We start from the raw sequence: 16,561 nt of genomic DNA, 5'->3' as shown, positions 1-16,561 counted from the left end.
GGTTTTAGTTTTTTAACGGAGAGATTAAGATGTATGGGTACCAAAGACAAAGATCATAGATAATTATATTATAACTTTCGTGAGGTGAGACATATTAAATTAATTATTATGTTATCGGCTTACTCACTTAACTGTTTGACGAGGAACTCAACTAGTTTCAAGCCATGCTAGAGGTTCATATTCATTAGCAGCGGTAAGATCATAGATGTTAATTTTTGGACTGGTCAAGTCAACTTGTTAAGACCAGTCATTGGCATGTCTGTTTGGCCACCATTTATGTACATGTTACCTATCTTTTACTTTAAGGGAGAATAAGAAAACGATATAATATTATTTTAAATGGTTTATTTATATCACAATTCGGAATTTTCTGTGGCAATACAAGAATAACTGCTCTTAAAATTATAACTTACATTCTTCACAGGTTTTTTGCTGACATATTATAATAATATTAGTAATTTGTTTTGGTAACATAAATGGAAATAGCAATATTTCATCTCTGTAGTTACTTTCAGATTTGCTACTATTTTTTAAATTTCACAGGCTTAGGCACCGCCGTATTCAGAAACATTTAATGGATATTTAACCCAGTCCTTAGCAATTGTTATCGAAACAAAATCGTTACTAAGGAATAGTTTAAGTAATCATTAAATGTCTCTGAGTGCGGCAGTTAGTCATATAGCAGTATTTAATAACATACAACTTGCCACATAATACATATATTAGCCTAGATTTAAATATTGTTGGTAAAAGCTTCGCCCTCTCATAAAAAAGCGATTGTAGATCAATTTTCTATCAACCCTTACAATCAAAAGGATTTAAAATGGTCAATATATTTTATTGTATTATTATTGTACGATGACAACGTTACGATACATAAATACCTTGTCTATATATTGATAAGTACATAAATATTTTATTTCTATCCCTAAATAAACTGCGAGTACATCTCTTAAGCGGTCATTTACATAAATCACAGATAAAAATCTCATTGTAATAGTACAATGGTATTTAATACCAACCGCGGTTATTTTTGGTTTTAATTCATCATCATCATTCATTATTATATTTATAAAAAAATATTATAAAAGGCAATCGTTTTGTATTTACGGAATAACCGTGTTAGTGAGATTTACTTAACACTACTCTATTTTTTTGTTATTGTTTTTTTTTTTTATTTCTTGAGATAATTTATTAGGTACGTGCCTTTTAGACACCTGTCAACTTACTATAATAGTAAATACACATTAAAATATCACTTTACAGCAGTGTTTACTTGTAACAGTGGTATAAAACAGCATTTCTTCAAGTATATGATAAAATATATTTATATTTTTCATAAATCTTTACTTATAGCGAATTATATTTTGCGCCTTATAAAGCAGTTGGGTATATCTAAATACATAATTATTAAAGTAAGGCCTGTGTTATTACTTTCATGAGTGCTAAAGAAATTAGTCTTTTATCACAGATTATATAACAGCTCCATCGAGTGCGACAATATGTTGAAATATGAGGTATCTATTGAGATTTTGTCATTTTACCTACAGCACTATTAGATATACGTACATAGTATTGTTGCGTTGCGTGTATATCCAACATTACGTCCTATGTAACTAGTAGTCGACGCCGAACACTTGCTTAAGTACAACACTTCATACAATTCCTTCAAACCCTTTGGCTTTCTGCCGTCATTTTCTTGCGAGAGATCCACAATATGTTGGGTTTTTGGTAATACTGTTCTATTTGTAGGAGAGACTTGCCCTTCGTCTCTGGTAGGAGGAGGAATAGAACTATAGTAGCGAGTAGAGAGGATGCTCCGAAGAGTCCAAACACTCCCGCGATTCCTATAGCGTTCTTCATGACTGGGTAGAGCTTGGTGAATCCGAAGAGTACGGAGTTGAAGAGGCAGAAGATGTAGCCGCCGCACAGTCCTCGGACCTTGGTGGGGAGCAGTTCTCCGATCATGAGTCCGGGGAGAAGGAAGAATCCGAGGGTGTTGAAGGCGACGTAGCCGAGGATGAGGACGGGCGGTGTGATCCCGGAGCCGGGGCCTTGGGAGAGCAGGAAGCAAAGAGCGAGGGTACACGCAGCTGTGCCTATACCAGAGACCAGTACCAGCGCACGACGTGTGATTCTCAGCAGGAGGATGCACGCCACTACGGTCACACCGAGCCGCACTAAGGCACTCGCGTTAGCTGCCATCTGTGAACAAAAACATGCCATTGAATAGGTGGTCTTAATAATTCTTGATCCATAAATTAATCTTTATTGAAAAGCCTTTTTGCTATAGGTAACTTATACTAGAATTTTTTTTTTAATAACTTTGACCCACAGGATTTTTTCCTGTGTCGTGGGTGCGTTTACAAACATACAAGTTCACATACACCTGACACCCAGACCCGAAACAACAATTTGTGGATCACTCAAAGAGTTGTTCCGTGCGGGAATCGAACCCGCGACACGTTGCACGGCAGCCAGTTGCCCAGCCACTGCGCCAACCGTGCAGTCAAAAAAATCTATATTTATGGCTTTATGATACTTACGGTAGGTTGCAGATCGCCACCGGAGTCCTTTACAATGTCCACAGCGTAGAAGATGACTACGTAGCTTCCTGACAAAATCTGCAGTATGTTAAACGCGTTGATCAAAAGCAGTGGCTTCAGCACTGGGGCTCTAGTGACAGTCTCTAGGAACTTTATCTTTCCTTCACCGCGCGCCTTTTCTTTCTCCCGGGCTGAGATCAATTCGTGTAGTTCCCGTTGGGCCTGAAAACAAATGTTCATGCCGGATCAGCTAGTAAGTGAATAAAAGCCTTTTTGAACTACAACTTATACTAGACAAAATTAAATCCTATATCTATGGCTTTATGATACTTACGGTAGGTTGCAGATCGCCACCGGAGTCCTTTACAATATCCACAGCATAGAAGATGACAACGTAGCTTCCTGACAAAATCTGCAGTATGTTAAACGCGTTGATCAAAAGCAGTGGCTTCAGCACTGGTGCTCTCGTGACAGTCTCTAGGAACTTTATCTTTCCTTCACCGCGCGCCTTTTCTTTCTCCCGGGCTGAGATCAATTCGTGTAGTTCCCGTTGGGCCTGGAAACAAATGTCCATAATTATGTTAATACCCTTCGGAAGTAAAAATAAGGAAAATAAGGAAAAGTTGAATATATAAATGTATTCAGTTTCCGACCACATCGAGGCTCGACACGGAGGTGTATAATGTCAAGTGGTGCCTACAATTTATCTTGTAATGTTGCATGGTTACATTGCGTGACAATTACTTATTGCATTATCACTATCAGTCGATAATGACCCACTAATAAACTAACTTATGACTATAGTCTATCTATCTTGAGTCTAGACTGTAAAGGTTAACGAAGTTCCTAGGTAAACTTCCGTGTTCTTTCTAGGTTTCTATTAATTATGGTCAGACACACGACAATGTTCAATGTTCTATATAATAAACACAGTCACATGTTTTAATCTATTACAATCTATAAGTACCTGTTGATTTATTACTCGTTACAGGTTTTAATTAGAAACATAATACGTAAGTATAATTAATAGTTTTTTACTCGCAATGTTTCCACTGCACGTTTATTGTCTGAATTTGTTTGTGTCGGCACATGTTCGAGAAAATGACATATCAATTGTCGTGGACCTCCTTCCTTGTTGAGCTCATTAAGAGGCCATTTTACAAGCAATCAAATGTGCCGAGGCTTTCGACGGTACAATAAACATGGCGTGATATAAACAAACAGCTGGAGTTGCTAATTGAGACAAGTGTGCTTGTTGCTTGGGGACGGTTCGAGAACCGGGAGTCCTGGGGCCTTAGTCTGCTATTACAATTGTGTCAGAATGGTAGCTATGTAGGATGTATAGCTCCGTCCCTCTCGCACTGCTCAGTGATCGACCATTCTGACACAATTGTAATAGCAGACTAAGGCCCCTGAACGTTCTGGCAAGAGCTGAGATTACTAGTTTTTGCGCTCGACGAGTGCCTCTGTTGATCATTTTAATGTGGCATTTATGCTATGTCATAAATTAATACAATTATGAGGAAATAAAAGAAAAAATCTTGAAAAGGAAGTGTCTGTCACTCTGGTCGTTATGTCGTCTAGTACAACTATAATTATGTAGCACCTACTTACCTACATTCTTGTATAAGCTTAGGTGTACAGTATTTATTTCGTAGTAACTGCACAGACTATTTTTAACTAGGTATTTACCTATTGACGAATGGTGTCGATTAGAGCTCATCACTACCTATGTATACATCACTACCTATGTATAAAACAAAGTTAGTTTCTCAGTCCATTTATCCCTTTGTATGCGTAAGTCTTTAAAACTACGCAACGGATTTTGATGCGGTTTTTATTAATAGATAGGGATTTAAGAGGATAGTTTATAGGTATGTATAATACATGCATAATATATCACCATTGCACCCATGGGTCGCTAGTTATAAATATACGCATAGATCTCTAGTTATTTAGTAAGTAGGTGTACGTAGATACATACACATTCAGTAAAGAAGATTGCAACACAAAATTGAGTTGATCAATTTGTTAGAGGGCGCCTCTGATTGTGTCCTTCTCGTGAGTTGCCGAACTCGTAAAGCAATTGATTAATTTTTGTTTACTTGTTTCGTTTTATGAAACAACATAATGACGTAGAATCCCAATTTTTTGTATAGGGTTTCGATTCCAAGAACAAGATGGGTATGTGAACTTAATGTCCATTTAACCTCAATTTCTTTTTGGGTTTGTTATAAATCGGTTAAGTATGTTGTACCAAGTTGTTTGCGTCTTATTATTATTTTTAATGCTTTTTATGGTATAATCTGGTAAACGAGCAGATGGATTACCTGATGGTAAGCAATCGCCGCCGCCCGTGAACACTCAAAACAACAGAGGCGTTACAAGTGCGTTGGGGGGTTAGGAATTTAATGATTGCTAGGGAATCGGTGATTGGGAAGATTGGGAAGGGGCCTTCGGTAACCTCACTAACACAACGCAAGCGTTGTTTTACGTCAGTTTTCTGTGAGACCGTGGTATCACTCCGGTCGAGCCGGCCCATACGTGCCGAAGCATGGTTCTCCCACACTTATCAAGTCCACCAAATAATGTAGGAAATAAATGACACATGAAAGATCTTATCTTTGTGATGAAGTGTAACCCAGTTCGTGTGCTTAAAATAATGTATTGATTTAATATTTACTTAGGTGTCGTGTGTATTGGCAAGCGATAACATCATCATATGTAGCGGTAGGTATACATATATATCTATGTATCTACTTAATGACTCGGCGTTTTTCAAGAGCATCGAGCACTCACATGATAGGCAGTTGTATACCTACACATTAATATACAGATTGGCACATTTTTTATGAATACAATATACATAATATATTAAATTTGCTTATAATGATGATTTTAAACTACATAAGTTACTGGTAATTACTAGTTTTAGATAATAGATTAGATGAGACACTTTGAGTCAAATCTAACTCATTGACTCAGATTCATTTAATGATTACTTAACCCAGTCCTTAGCAATTGTTGTCAGAACAAAATCGTTACTAAGGAATAGTTTAAGCAATCATTAAACGTCTCTGAGTACGGCAGTAAGACTACTTTCATTAATCCACCACGTGATTCACTAGAATCACCATTGATATAACAAATTGATGAAAGCGATTAATTTCCGAACCATTAGGACTGTCGCTGTCGTTTTGGCAATGACCTCGCTTTATTTTTGATAAGTAATTAGTTACTTACAGTGTCATGGTCTCCGCGCAGGCGTGCCATGGCGGCCATAGCGTCATGGAAGCGTCCTCGGCGGGCGAGCCAAGTGGGGCTTTCTGGTGAGAGACATAGTGCGATGAAGGCAAGGGCTGGCAGGACTGTGGACAGGTGGGCCACTGATCTCCACGGCAGGGCTCCTCCCAGCGCGTACACGTACAACACGCCGAGCGAGTACGCCACGAACGGCGTGCCTATCAGCAATCCTCTCAGTCTTGGTTCAGAAATTTCTCCTAAATACACCTGCAAGAAATGTTTATTGTTAGTAGACGGCATTTAAGACCATGGATTGCAAAACATCACGATCCTCATATATGGGCAAAATTACTCGACCAATTTAGAAAACGTGGGATTCTGTATTGTATTGCAACAGCTGCCATTTAAGGATCACTAATATCACTGTATTTGGCAGAATTACCTGTGAAGGGGCCGCCATGATACCGACAGCGAATCCGCACACGATTCTGCCCAACAGTAGCAGAGCGTGATGGGATGCCGTGCCTATGATGATCCAGCCAATGATAAGGGGCAGTGTACACGTCTGTAACGTGCGCTTTCTGCCTATAGCCTCCATGATAGGCCCCGATAACATGGACCCCAGTGGTGTGGCGGCTGAGTGAATACTTGCTGTAACAAAGAATGATAAAAAAACGTCAGTGTTTGTTTTTGCAGAAATAGAAGTATGCGATGCGAGTTATGATTTATCTAATTAATTTTATCTTAATTTTATTCGACTTTCATTAGATTAGACTTTTAAATTAATTTTATTTTGTTTAATTGGACTGCCAATAAAGAATACAATTACGTGCTAAGATACAATTGACTACAATTTACATCTTGTTTGATCCTTCAATTACAGGGAATCACATAAATACAGGGAATCACACACAAAACAGAAAATAAAAAAAAACTAATTAATCTCATATTATTTTGCGTCCAATACAATGCTATAGGAACGTACATAGTTATGTCTGCGTATCTTACTCGTATGTATTGAAGGTGAATCTTTATTATGTTCTAACGACTTATTTACGTTTGTCACGAAATCATTTTAAACATGATTGTATTATGTTGTCCGAATGTACTTAGTTTCTAATAACATCTGTTATTTCTGTTTCTTATGATGTCTGACATTATTACGAACTGGCATTAAGTTTTTGCATGTCATGTTCATTATAAGCGAGTATGAAACATTTGATCATATAATTTTACTTTTGAACTTTGATCTATAACTTTGTACTTTGAGAAGAACGTGTGTGTTTTTTTGTGGGGAGAAAATCCAATGGTTTCTTCCGCCTTGGGCGATGCGAGAGGCAGTCTCAGACTCTTACTGACTAAAAACCACCCCGTTCCTACTCCTGCTTTTCGCGCTGGAGCTCCGGAAACCCACTAGGTAGTCCGCAGCTCTGGTTGCGAAAATCCTTGGATAGAGTGGAGTAAGCAATCATAAATTATCGCCTGATTTTTAAAAGGAGGTCTGATTCTTGTAATTATTGTCTTCGATTTATTTATTACATATATTTTAATATGTAACCGTCTGCGTCTAGCATAAGGTTGCATAAGTACCAGTTTAACAAGATTTCAAAAGTTGATCCTTCGACTGTCTTAATCTTAATTGGCTAATTTGTCAATTAGGTGCTTGTATCTAATACAACGAATATTGATTTACTGGTTGAAGTGATTGTAAAAGAGTTTGTGGTAGAGTATCAATCACATTCCTCTAATATTTAATTCTGTACCGTAGAGAATAAAGCATTAGATACTTTTGAACTCTAAAATTAATTTCAGTATGGAAAAACTGCACCTGAATATTTATTAACCCTGGAATCTGTACCCTTAGAATGAGTTTGAATTCGGCGGTCTTATTAAGGTATTCCACATTGGGCACCCGTTTAAATGTCACCCAAGCTAATGGCACCGACGATGTTCCACATTGGGCACCCATAGGTATTTTTCGTGGGTGCCATTTGTGCTCTGCTTCTCGTTTAGTAAACCAAAGCAAACTCGTACTAAGGGTACTGTACCTAATGTCTATCCATGTAAGATATTTCTTTCATAGTAAAACCACCATTGTGTGACTGTTTAAAATATTTTGCAAATATTTCTAAATAGATGTAAAGGACTCAGTCACGCTTAGATCCAACTGTGGATAATTCTACTTTGTTACCATTTAGCAACTCATTTCATCAATGGTTGTCATTTGCACGTCTCATTACTTCAACTCGAGTCCAGGTACTCGAATCGTGTGTGCAGTTTATCAACAAATAGTCGGTTATAATGTTTGTTTTGACGTCTGTAGACTGTAAAGGAAAACCAGTCTACCTAATTGTTGGCATACCAAACCTTATCAATTCCAGATTAGCAAAAAGAGCAGAGTGAATTGATCGACATGCAAAACGGACATCTGAACGCTTAGTACGAGTTTGCATTCAGCGCCGTGATTGGCCGGTATGAATGAACCAACCAATCAGAGCGCCGAACGCGGACTCGTTTCGTTTTCGTTCAAAATAAAGCAAACTCGTCATAAGGCCCCTGATAAATATGGCCGACCTTACAAACCATTGTTATTTATAGTGATTGATTACCGTTTTAATTCGAATGTTATCACCAAAACTTATCGGAGAAAAAACATAAATGATGAAAATAGCCATTGAAATTTTATAGCTTTGTGTGGCAATACTGCCATTCGCAATCAGGTTAAGGATAGTCTAAAATTTTGTTATTCATACAATGCATTACTCTTTATATGGGTAGTAATCCTTGATATTAAATGCAAAAATATGTTTCTATTCCGAATTAAGTAAAAAAACTCGTATGGTATGCAAATGTCTGACCTATTTTGGGGTCACTCGATCTATTGCAATGTTCTTGGTGTTAAAATAATTATAGAGAGTGGTATAGCATTAGCACATAAATTATGTAAACATATTGCTATTAGTCCTAATCCTAACTCCTACCTAATAAGTATAATTATGTTAATAGGGTCGCCGATATCAGCTGATGGTCACTATCACGCTTTGATTAAGTTAGTGGTTGTGATCACAGTTGGTCACATTCTCTGACCTTTATCACGTGATTCGGGTATATTTATCTAGCTGGATTCTGCTGTGCTTACACGTGATAAGCAGTTTTCTGTTGACGTAGGCAACAAAGTTAAGCATTGCATTTTGTTGCTATCTAAGAGGTAGTTAAATGAAAATAAAGATGATGTGCATATTCAATTATCCAGATTTATCTAGGAAAGTTTTCTTCTAATGCTTTCTGAACGAGATTGTTCATCTCGGTCATTTCACATCGCATCACATCAACAGACTGTAAAGTGACCAAAGGTCTTTTCTTGCACGGAGAAGGTTTGAGCATTAATCAACACGCTTACGCATTGCGAGTTGGCAATATCAAACTTGTAATTAGAAAATATAAACCCAGGTTTCCTCACAAGGTTTTCCTTTATCGTTTATCAGTGGTGTCTAAATAATCTTAGAAAGTACATGTAACTCGGAAAATGTCACATTGGTACTTGCGTCGTTGGTAGGTTTCGAAACCGTACCCTCCTGCATGAGAAGCGGGGGCGTCTTAAATCTCTGGGCTACCACGACATTTATTACTAAGTACGTTTATTTACACAACAGGAAAAACGAATCACGTGGGCACTACCGTCAACTAGGAAGGTACTTAATTTTCATTAAAGACATGTTTTTTATACACCATTCAAAGACAATTGTTATTAATTAGCATTAATTGTTAGAAGTCTTCATCAATTTAAATATTAATTCATTGTAATAAATGAAGAACAAGAGCTTGATATTAATAAGTAGGTACGTAACGATTAATGCTTTGGTGATAAATAGAAATAGAAGGAAGAGGATGGCCAAAGAAAAGATGGACATATTCTGTGAAGGAGGATATGAAACAAGTTTTCGAAAAGTAAGATTAAGATTAGAAGCCGGTAAGCGAGCAGACGTATCACCTGATTGTAAACAATCGCCGCCGCCTATGGACACTTGAAACACCAGAGGCATGTTAAAAGTGCGTTGCCGGCCTTTTGAGGGTTAGGTACTTAAGGTTTGGGATTCGGGGATTGGGAAGGGGTAATAGGGCCTCCTCAAACCTAACTCACACAACGAAACACAAGGTAAGCGTTGTTTCTCTTCGGTTACTATGAGGCCGTGGTATCACTTCGGTTGAGCCGGCCCATAACTACCGAAGCATTGCTTTCCCACACTGAAACTGTATTTTTTTGCAATACAATACAAATATATTTGATATTTCAAAGTACAAAGAGTGATGTAATTAAAACGTCTGTAGCTCCTCGAGTTAAAGAGACGGCGTCACGTAACGACATCCGATGTTTACAGTAAAACACGTGTCGTGTGAAAACACTGCTTTGCTCGCGTTTCTTATAGTCATGAAGTCATGACTTTATAAGAAAAAGAAAAGATTTAAGAAGTAAAGGTCTGAAACAATTAGGTGATTATTTCTTAAGTGTAAGTGAAGTTTATTTAAAAGGACTGTACCAATATCATTTCTGAAATAAAAATGTATCTGTCTTTTGGTCCGTTCTTGAAGGAAGCTATTTGATCGACTTCTCTAAACCAAACTAAAGTGAAGGTTTAGAGAAGAATTAACATATAGCCTAAATCTCTATCTCTCTTTTCAAATCAGTGATACAGTTCCAAGTGGCAAGTGGCGAAGGAGAAATAGGCAAGTTAAACCACCTAACTTCACTGACGTACAGACTGACAAACAATAATTTTTTTCTTTATACGTTAACATTTCAAAAGCACATATTTATGGTTTAATTAGAATAAATGATTTGACTTCGACTTCAAACGAGGATTCGATTATGACTATTTCGAATAGCAGAGTGCTAAAGGATTTAGTAGAATACCAAACGCAAAGATCATATCTACAACATACTGAACTGCATTCGCAGAACTCTTTTTGACGCAAACTTAAAACACGCACCGACATTGTCATGTCTCATCATTGTATTACAGTTCTGCGTATTGTTTTGTGTTTCGCCTTGGGAATGCGTATCAATAAATGTTTCTTTTTGCTTTTCTTTCTAGCTCAGTGATCGAATCTTGTTGACTTATCCGCTATACATGAAACTCCAGTGATCATTTAATCCAAGTAGGTGTCTAATGTTCATAATTTTGATTAAAATTATATTGGTCGGAGCTGCGGACTACCTAGCGGGTTTACCGGGTTCCGTCTCTAAAAGTCCTACTTTAAGAACAGGGTGGTTTTAAGTCAGTAAGAGTCTGACACTCCCTTTCGCTTCGCCCAAGGCGAGAGAAGCCATGGGATGATATTCCCCCCTTAAAAAAAGGTACCTATAGGTTCTACGTTAAGAACGGATTTAAGAAAGATTTGTCATTCCTTCATTTTTTTTGATGAATGACAAGATGATTTTTGTGTCTGCACAATTCGTACCTTGGCTAATATTTTTTTTGTTGTTCCAGATTCACTGGAACGCACCTTGGTTTCAAATTAAACCATGGAAAAGGACATGACTAATCAAAAGTTAAACATGGTTTTTCTAAATTTAAAGTTCGTTGATTTGCTATGGTGTCGAATTAGACATTACTTTGACAATCTACAGATAATAAAGACAAAATGGAGGAGGAAAAGACAAAATGCTAAAAAAATTACAGTCATAAGTATCGACTGTTCTTATGTAGGTATAGAGTTATGTTTAGTTTAAGAAACTGTGTTTCTGATATCAGTTTAATTAGTTTACAAAACATCCATGATATAATTTCAATAAAAAGCAATAACAGTGAAAATGAAAGTTAATGCCTTGTCAGCTGTGAAGGGTAGATGGCAGCACCTACGCGTGATACATATTTTTCCGAATTTGTGTAGGCAATCGTGGAAAATATTTACATTACATAAAGTTGAATATATTTAATTAATGGACCGATTTGAATGAAAATAAAATTTAAGTGTTGACTTTTAATTAGGTAGTTAGGTACTTTATAACAGTAATCAATTACTTATTCATTTTAATTTATGAATTTAGCTGTCATTTTGTGTTTAAACGTGATTAATTTAATGTTAATTTGCCATTCAAACGTTTTAATCTAATTTACATTTTCATCACAAAAATAACTGAAGGTATACAAATAAGTATCTAGAATGTTTCATTTTAGGTCAATAATTGTAGGTTATAGTTATAGTCGACATTAAATTGGTACAAGCTCTATTAAATATTCAAAAGTACTTGGCACTATAATTTATTGACTTATGTACTTTCAGGGGCAAATGTAGCTAACGGGTTTTCTATTGTACACAATGTACATGGTGTCAAAACAAGAATATGGAATGATTAACGGTATTTAGAGTTCACGGGTTATTAAAATTGTATACAAACGTATGATGAATAGAATGGAGAGGTAAATACATAGGTAAATAGGTATATATGGACATACGATAACTCATCAAATTAACAACGTTTTTATACATATATCGTTACGCCTTTTATCCCCGAAGGGGTAGGCAGAGGTGCACATTAAGGCACGTAATGCTATTGTACAATGTACCTACACCAACTTTTCACCATTTATGTTATATGTCCCATATAATATGTGAGCCTCCCATGTGAGCCTATTGCTACGCCTAGAATCCTGCTTGGCAGGATTCGGCTCCGAAAGGAAGAAAGGTGATGGGACGTGGATTAAAGTCAAATCTCAAAATAGTTGTTTTATATAGCTGTACTCCTCGTTATGAAATGAAATGAACCGTGTATTTTAGAATTTGTTCTTATAATCCTATCTAAGCCAATGATACTCCAGTTTTATTGGATTAACTACATTATCATGTGTATTTGGGGAAATCAATATTTAATTTTCACGATGATTTTACTGCTAGCATTGGATTAGGTGTTTTAGGTCTTTGTTTTGTATTTTCTAATGTGAAATGTTAAAACTTCGTGCTATGTGGAGACGTATCGCAGCAGCATCAGTAACTTGCGATGTACGATGGGCATTATGTCCACGACCGTTCAGTCAAGAAGGTACGATGGGTGTGTTTGTGTAGGTATATTAAAAGTCATTTTTCTATGGGGCATGGGGCTACCGTCATTTTGGTCACCTGATGGCTCTAGTGTAAACCTCTTGTTCTTCGACCAATAGGGAATTAACTAGTGTCACACCATAGGATGTTCAATATTTGACAGCTGTTGTGATTGGACAAAAAACCTTTTCCTAATATAAACGATAGCCATTTAGTTTTCAGTTGAATGAATATAAATGAAGAGGCGACTGAAAACACAGATGGAAAGCAGTTCAACCAAGGCTTTTAGAAAAGGTTTGTGTAATACTTACTTAGTGCCTTTAGTAGTGAAAAGGAAGTTTTTTCTTGTATTGACACTTTCTCTTTGTATGCCATTTCGCAGTGATTACGTAACGTCTGACGAGAGAGAATAATTAAACAATGACGTCATGTGCGTCTGTTTGTTTACGTTTTTTTATATTTACATCTTTCCCGGACGTCAATTTGTTTTGGAAAGCTAGGTTTTTATCCGTATAGTAGTGCCTTAAGTAATGAAAGATTCATTGTATTTATTCATATATCAGTCCCTACTTAACATAACTAATCTACACAGAAAGAGTACATTTTATTATAACTTTCGTGAGACATACTAAATTAATTATTATGTTATCGGCTTACTCACGTAACTATTTGACGAGGAACTCGACTAGTTCCAAGCCTAACTAGAGGCTCATATTCATGAGCAGCATTCGAGTTCCGCGTCAAACAGTTACGTGAGTAAGCCGATAATAATTAAGAACACATTTTATATAGATACCTTTGACTTGTATCTTTATATATTTAATGACCAAATTAGGAATATACCTAATTAAAGTAAAAAAAATATTTAAGTACGTACTTACATAATTGTCCTACTATAACAGCTATTGTCTACTCATCTATTTTTGTCCTAAACATAATTGATGTAGAATTGTAGATTGTATTGTGGGAATTCTGCCAGTACTTACTTATTAGTGATGAGATTAGTTACTAAGTACCTCCTAACGAGTAGCTTCCTCAGTTTCATGGTAATTACTCATAATAGTATATGTGTGTATGTAGGTATTTATACATAGCGTGTGGCGTGTAAACCTACGCATTAGTTGCCAAAAAATCTATTTAAATCTGTTGCTCATTTCCATATTCTATTTATGTTCTCATTATGTCATGTCATTCATATAATAAATTTTATAATAATATCTAATTAACAGTAATTAGAATTAATAATGTTAATCGGCAAGATAGTAGTTAAGCTTACTCCTATCTACCTTTAGATTATATCGTTAATCTAAAGGTCATAGGCAGCCTGTTCTCCAGAACTACGGACAACCTAGCGGATTTATCGAGGCTTAGTATTCTGTGGGTCCGGCTCGAAAAGCAGGAGTAGGGACGGGGTTGTGTTTAGTCAGTAAGAGTCTGACGCTCCCTCTAGACTCGCCCAAGGCGGGGGCAGCCACTGGATGATATTCCTCCCTTAAAAAATTAGTCTGTCCTACTAATAGTAAAATTAATGTTTGTGTGGACATCCACATACTCCTTTATGCAAAAAATACTGAGCGGATTAAGATGAAATTGGTACAGAGATAACTTAAAGTCTGGAATAACACATGGGCAAGCAAAAGCTAGGTATATAGTTAGTGTAATGCAATGACTTAAGTATTACACTTATTTTTTCAATATTAAATAACAAACCACACCATAAGTGACCAAAATTAAATAATAATACTTACTATTACACATATATATGTAATAATATGGCAACTATTTCATAATGTTGCGCAAGAGTGGTATTCAACGCGATTGGTCAAATATTTAAAAATAGAATCAAACTTAAGAACTCGATTTAAATGTATGTGTGTGTACTATACCTATAATTCAAATTTCGAAATGAATCAGTTTTGCGGGAGACATTATTGTAAACTATAATAAACTCTATGACCTAATTAAGTACCTACCTACCTACTTACTCTGTTTTCATTGAACAGCGAATTTTATTTATTTATTCTAGTGGTGGCCTATGCCTATGTGGTACTGCGGTGGTAAACCACAGCTTATTGAATAAACTTTCCTTATAGGTAAATATGTAGTTTATTTTTAAATATTGCACAACAAAAACAAATAGTTGAAAGAAAAGAATATCCACTTCTACCTACTTGAAATGCCCTATGTACTAGAGGGAAAGGTCAATGACTCCAGTGGTTGAAGGAATTAGATACCGTCCTAGTTATATTTGTTCATTCATGAAATAAATAATGAATTTTATTATAACTTTCATGAGACATACTAAATTAATTATTATGTTATCGGCTTACTCACGTAAATGTTTGACGAGGAACTCGACTAGTTTCAAGCCATGCTATATAGAGGCTCATATCCATGAGCAGCATTCCGCTACACACGATACACTCACACGTAACATAATAATAAATAAATAATGTAATATTTTTTTCTAATTAAATATTTAAAAATGTACTAAACAAGTAAAATAATTAAATAAATGAAAATGTAATAAATAATTAATGAAATAATAGCTGATATAGGTACTCACCAATCCATGATCCCATTTCGTCATCTATCCTCATAGTACTGTTCTCAATTCTGAGCTGTGGTAGGGCAACTGCAGAGAAGCCAATAGGGTGACCAGCGCCCGCGGCCAAAATCAGGACTGCACATGTTATGAGGCACTGTAACAAAAGAATTTGTTATTGAATTAAAATCTAATAGTTGGTATTGTTAATACTTTGAATTATTGTATAAAGCTGTAAGATGTTAATAATTTAAGAACCTGTTAAACTGAGTCTTTCTGGAATTCTGTGTGTTGTGTGTGAGTGTCGTCGTGTGAATGAGGTTACCGGAGGTCCAATAACTCCCTTTCTTCCCAGTCCCCGATTCCCCAACAACCCCAAAATTCATAACCTCAAAAAGCCCGGCCACGCATTTATATCACCTCTGGTGTTTCGGATCAGGTGATCCGTCAGATCGTTTATCGGCTTATACCATAAAAAAAATATAATGATTAAAAAAAAATCCTATGCTTAGCACTTATACATATCATATTAAGTAAGTAGTTGATAAAACAATTTTCCTAAATGATATTGTCTCACATGAAAATAAATGTTCAAGTAAAGAATTACACGTATTTCACGTACAAAAATAATTTATTTATTTTATTTATTACTCTTTATGCACATGAATGTGTACAAGGTGGGCTTAATGCCGTAGGCATTTTCTACCAGCCAAACCTTTAGGTGATGCAGTGAAAAACCAGTGGTAGGTGCATGGAGCAAGTAAATACAGAAAAGCTCAGGTGGAAAAATAGAATATACTTACTTACACAAATATGTACCAATATATATATATATATATATTGGTACATATTTGTGTAAGTATTTAAATAACATGGAAAAATAATAAACCTACATAATAACAATACATATACTATTTACATATAATATATACATAGTGTCAATAGACACCTCGACTAAAGATTAGACAATAATGTCTAATCTTTAGTCGAGGTGTTGCAGTGAGGTAACCGGATATTGCAGTGCATGTTTTATCGGTCGGCAGTTTAATTCTTTAGGTTAATGTTTGAGACGATATTTTATAACTCGACTATGTTTTATAAATAGGTATACTAAAAACTTGTAAAATGTAAATATGTGTATCATTTAATTCACTCTATCTAGAGTGCAGTAAATTTAATTTTGTTT

The 16,561-nt window shown here is 35.9% G+C and overlaps 1 protein-coding gene across 4 annotated transcripts in view; it reads right to left on the bottom strand.

Moving 5' to 3' along the window:
• Positions 1-328: 328 nt before the first annotated feature.
• The window catches only part of LOC118268926 (facilitated trehalose transporter Tret1), a 43,998-nt gene continuing 27,765 nt past the window's right edge, over positions 329-16,561 (bottom strand). For 2 of the 4 annotated variants that reach the window (XM_050703808.1, XM_050703800.1), the window contains exons 3-7: positions 15,397-15,532; positions 6,232-6,440; positions 5,790-6,056; positions 2,547-2,768; positions 329-2,205 (exon numbers count right to left, since the gene is read on the bottom strand). In XM_050703808.1, coding sequence (XP_050559765.1) covers positions 1,669-2,205; positions 2,547-2,768; positions 5,790-6,056; positions 6,232-6,440; positions 15,397-15,532 — 1,371 coding nt within the window. In that variant the 3' untranslated portion in view covers positions 329-1,668. Of the gene's footprint in view, positions 2,206-2,546; positions 2,769-2,880; positions 3,103-5,789; positions 6,057-6,231; positions 6,441-15,396; positions 15,533-16,561 lie in introns of all 4 variants that reach the window. The other 2 variants (XM_050703805.1, XM_050703793.1) reach the window with 1 other exon arrangement.

Source organism: Spodoptera frugiperda, chromosome 2 (genome assembly GCF_023101765.2).
Source record: "Spodoptera frugiperda isolate SF20-4 chromosome 2, AGI-APGP_CSIRO_Sfru_2.0, whole genome shotgun sequence".
NCBI classification, from domain to species: Eukaryota; Metazoa; Arthropoda; class Insecta; order Lepidoptera; family Noctuidae; genus Spodoptera; species Spodoptera frugiperda.
The sequence above is the reverse complement of the archived record's forward strand: the minus strand, read 5'-3'. Positions and strand labels throughout refer to the sequence as shown.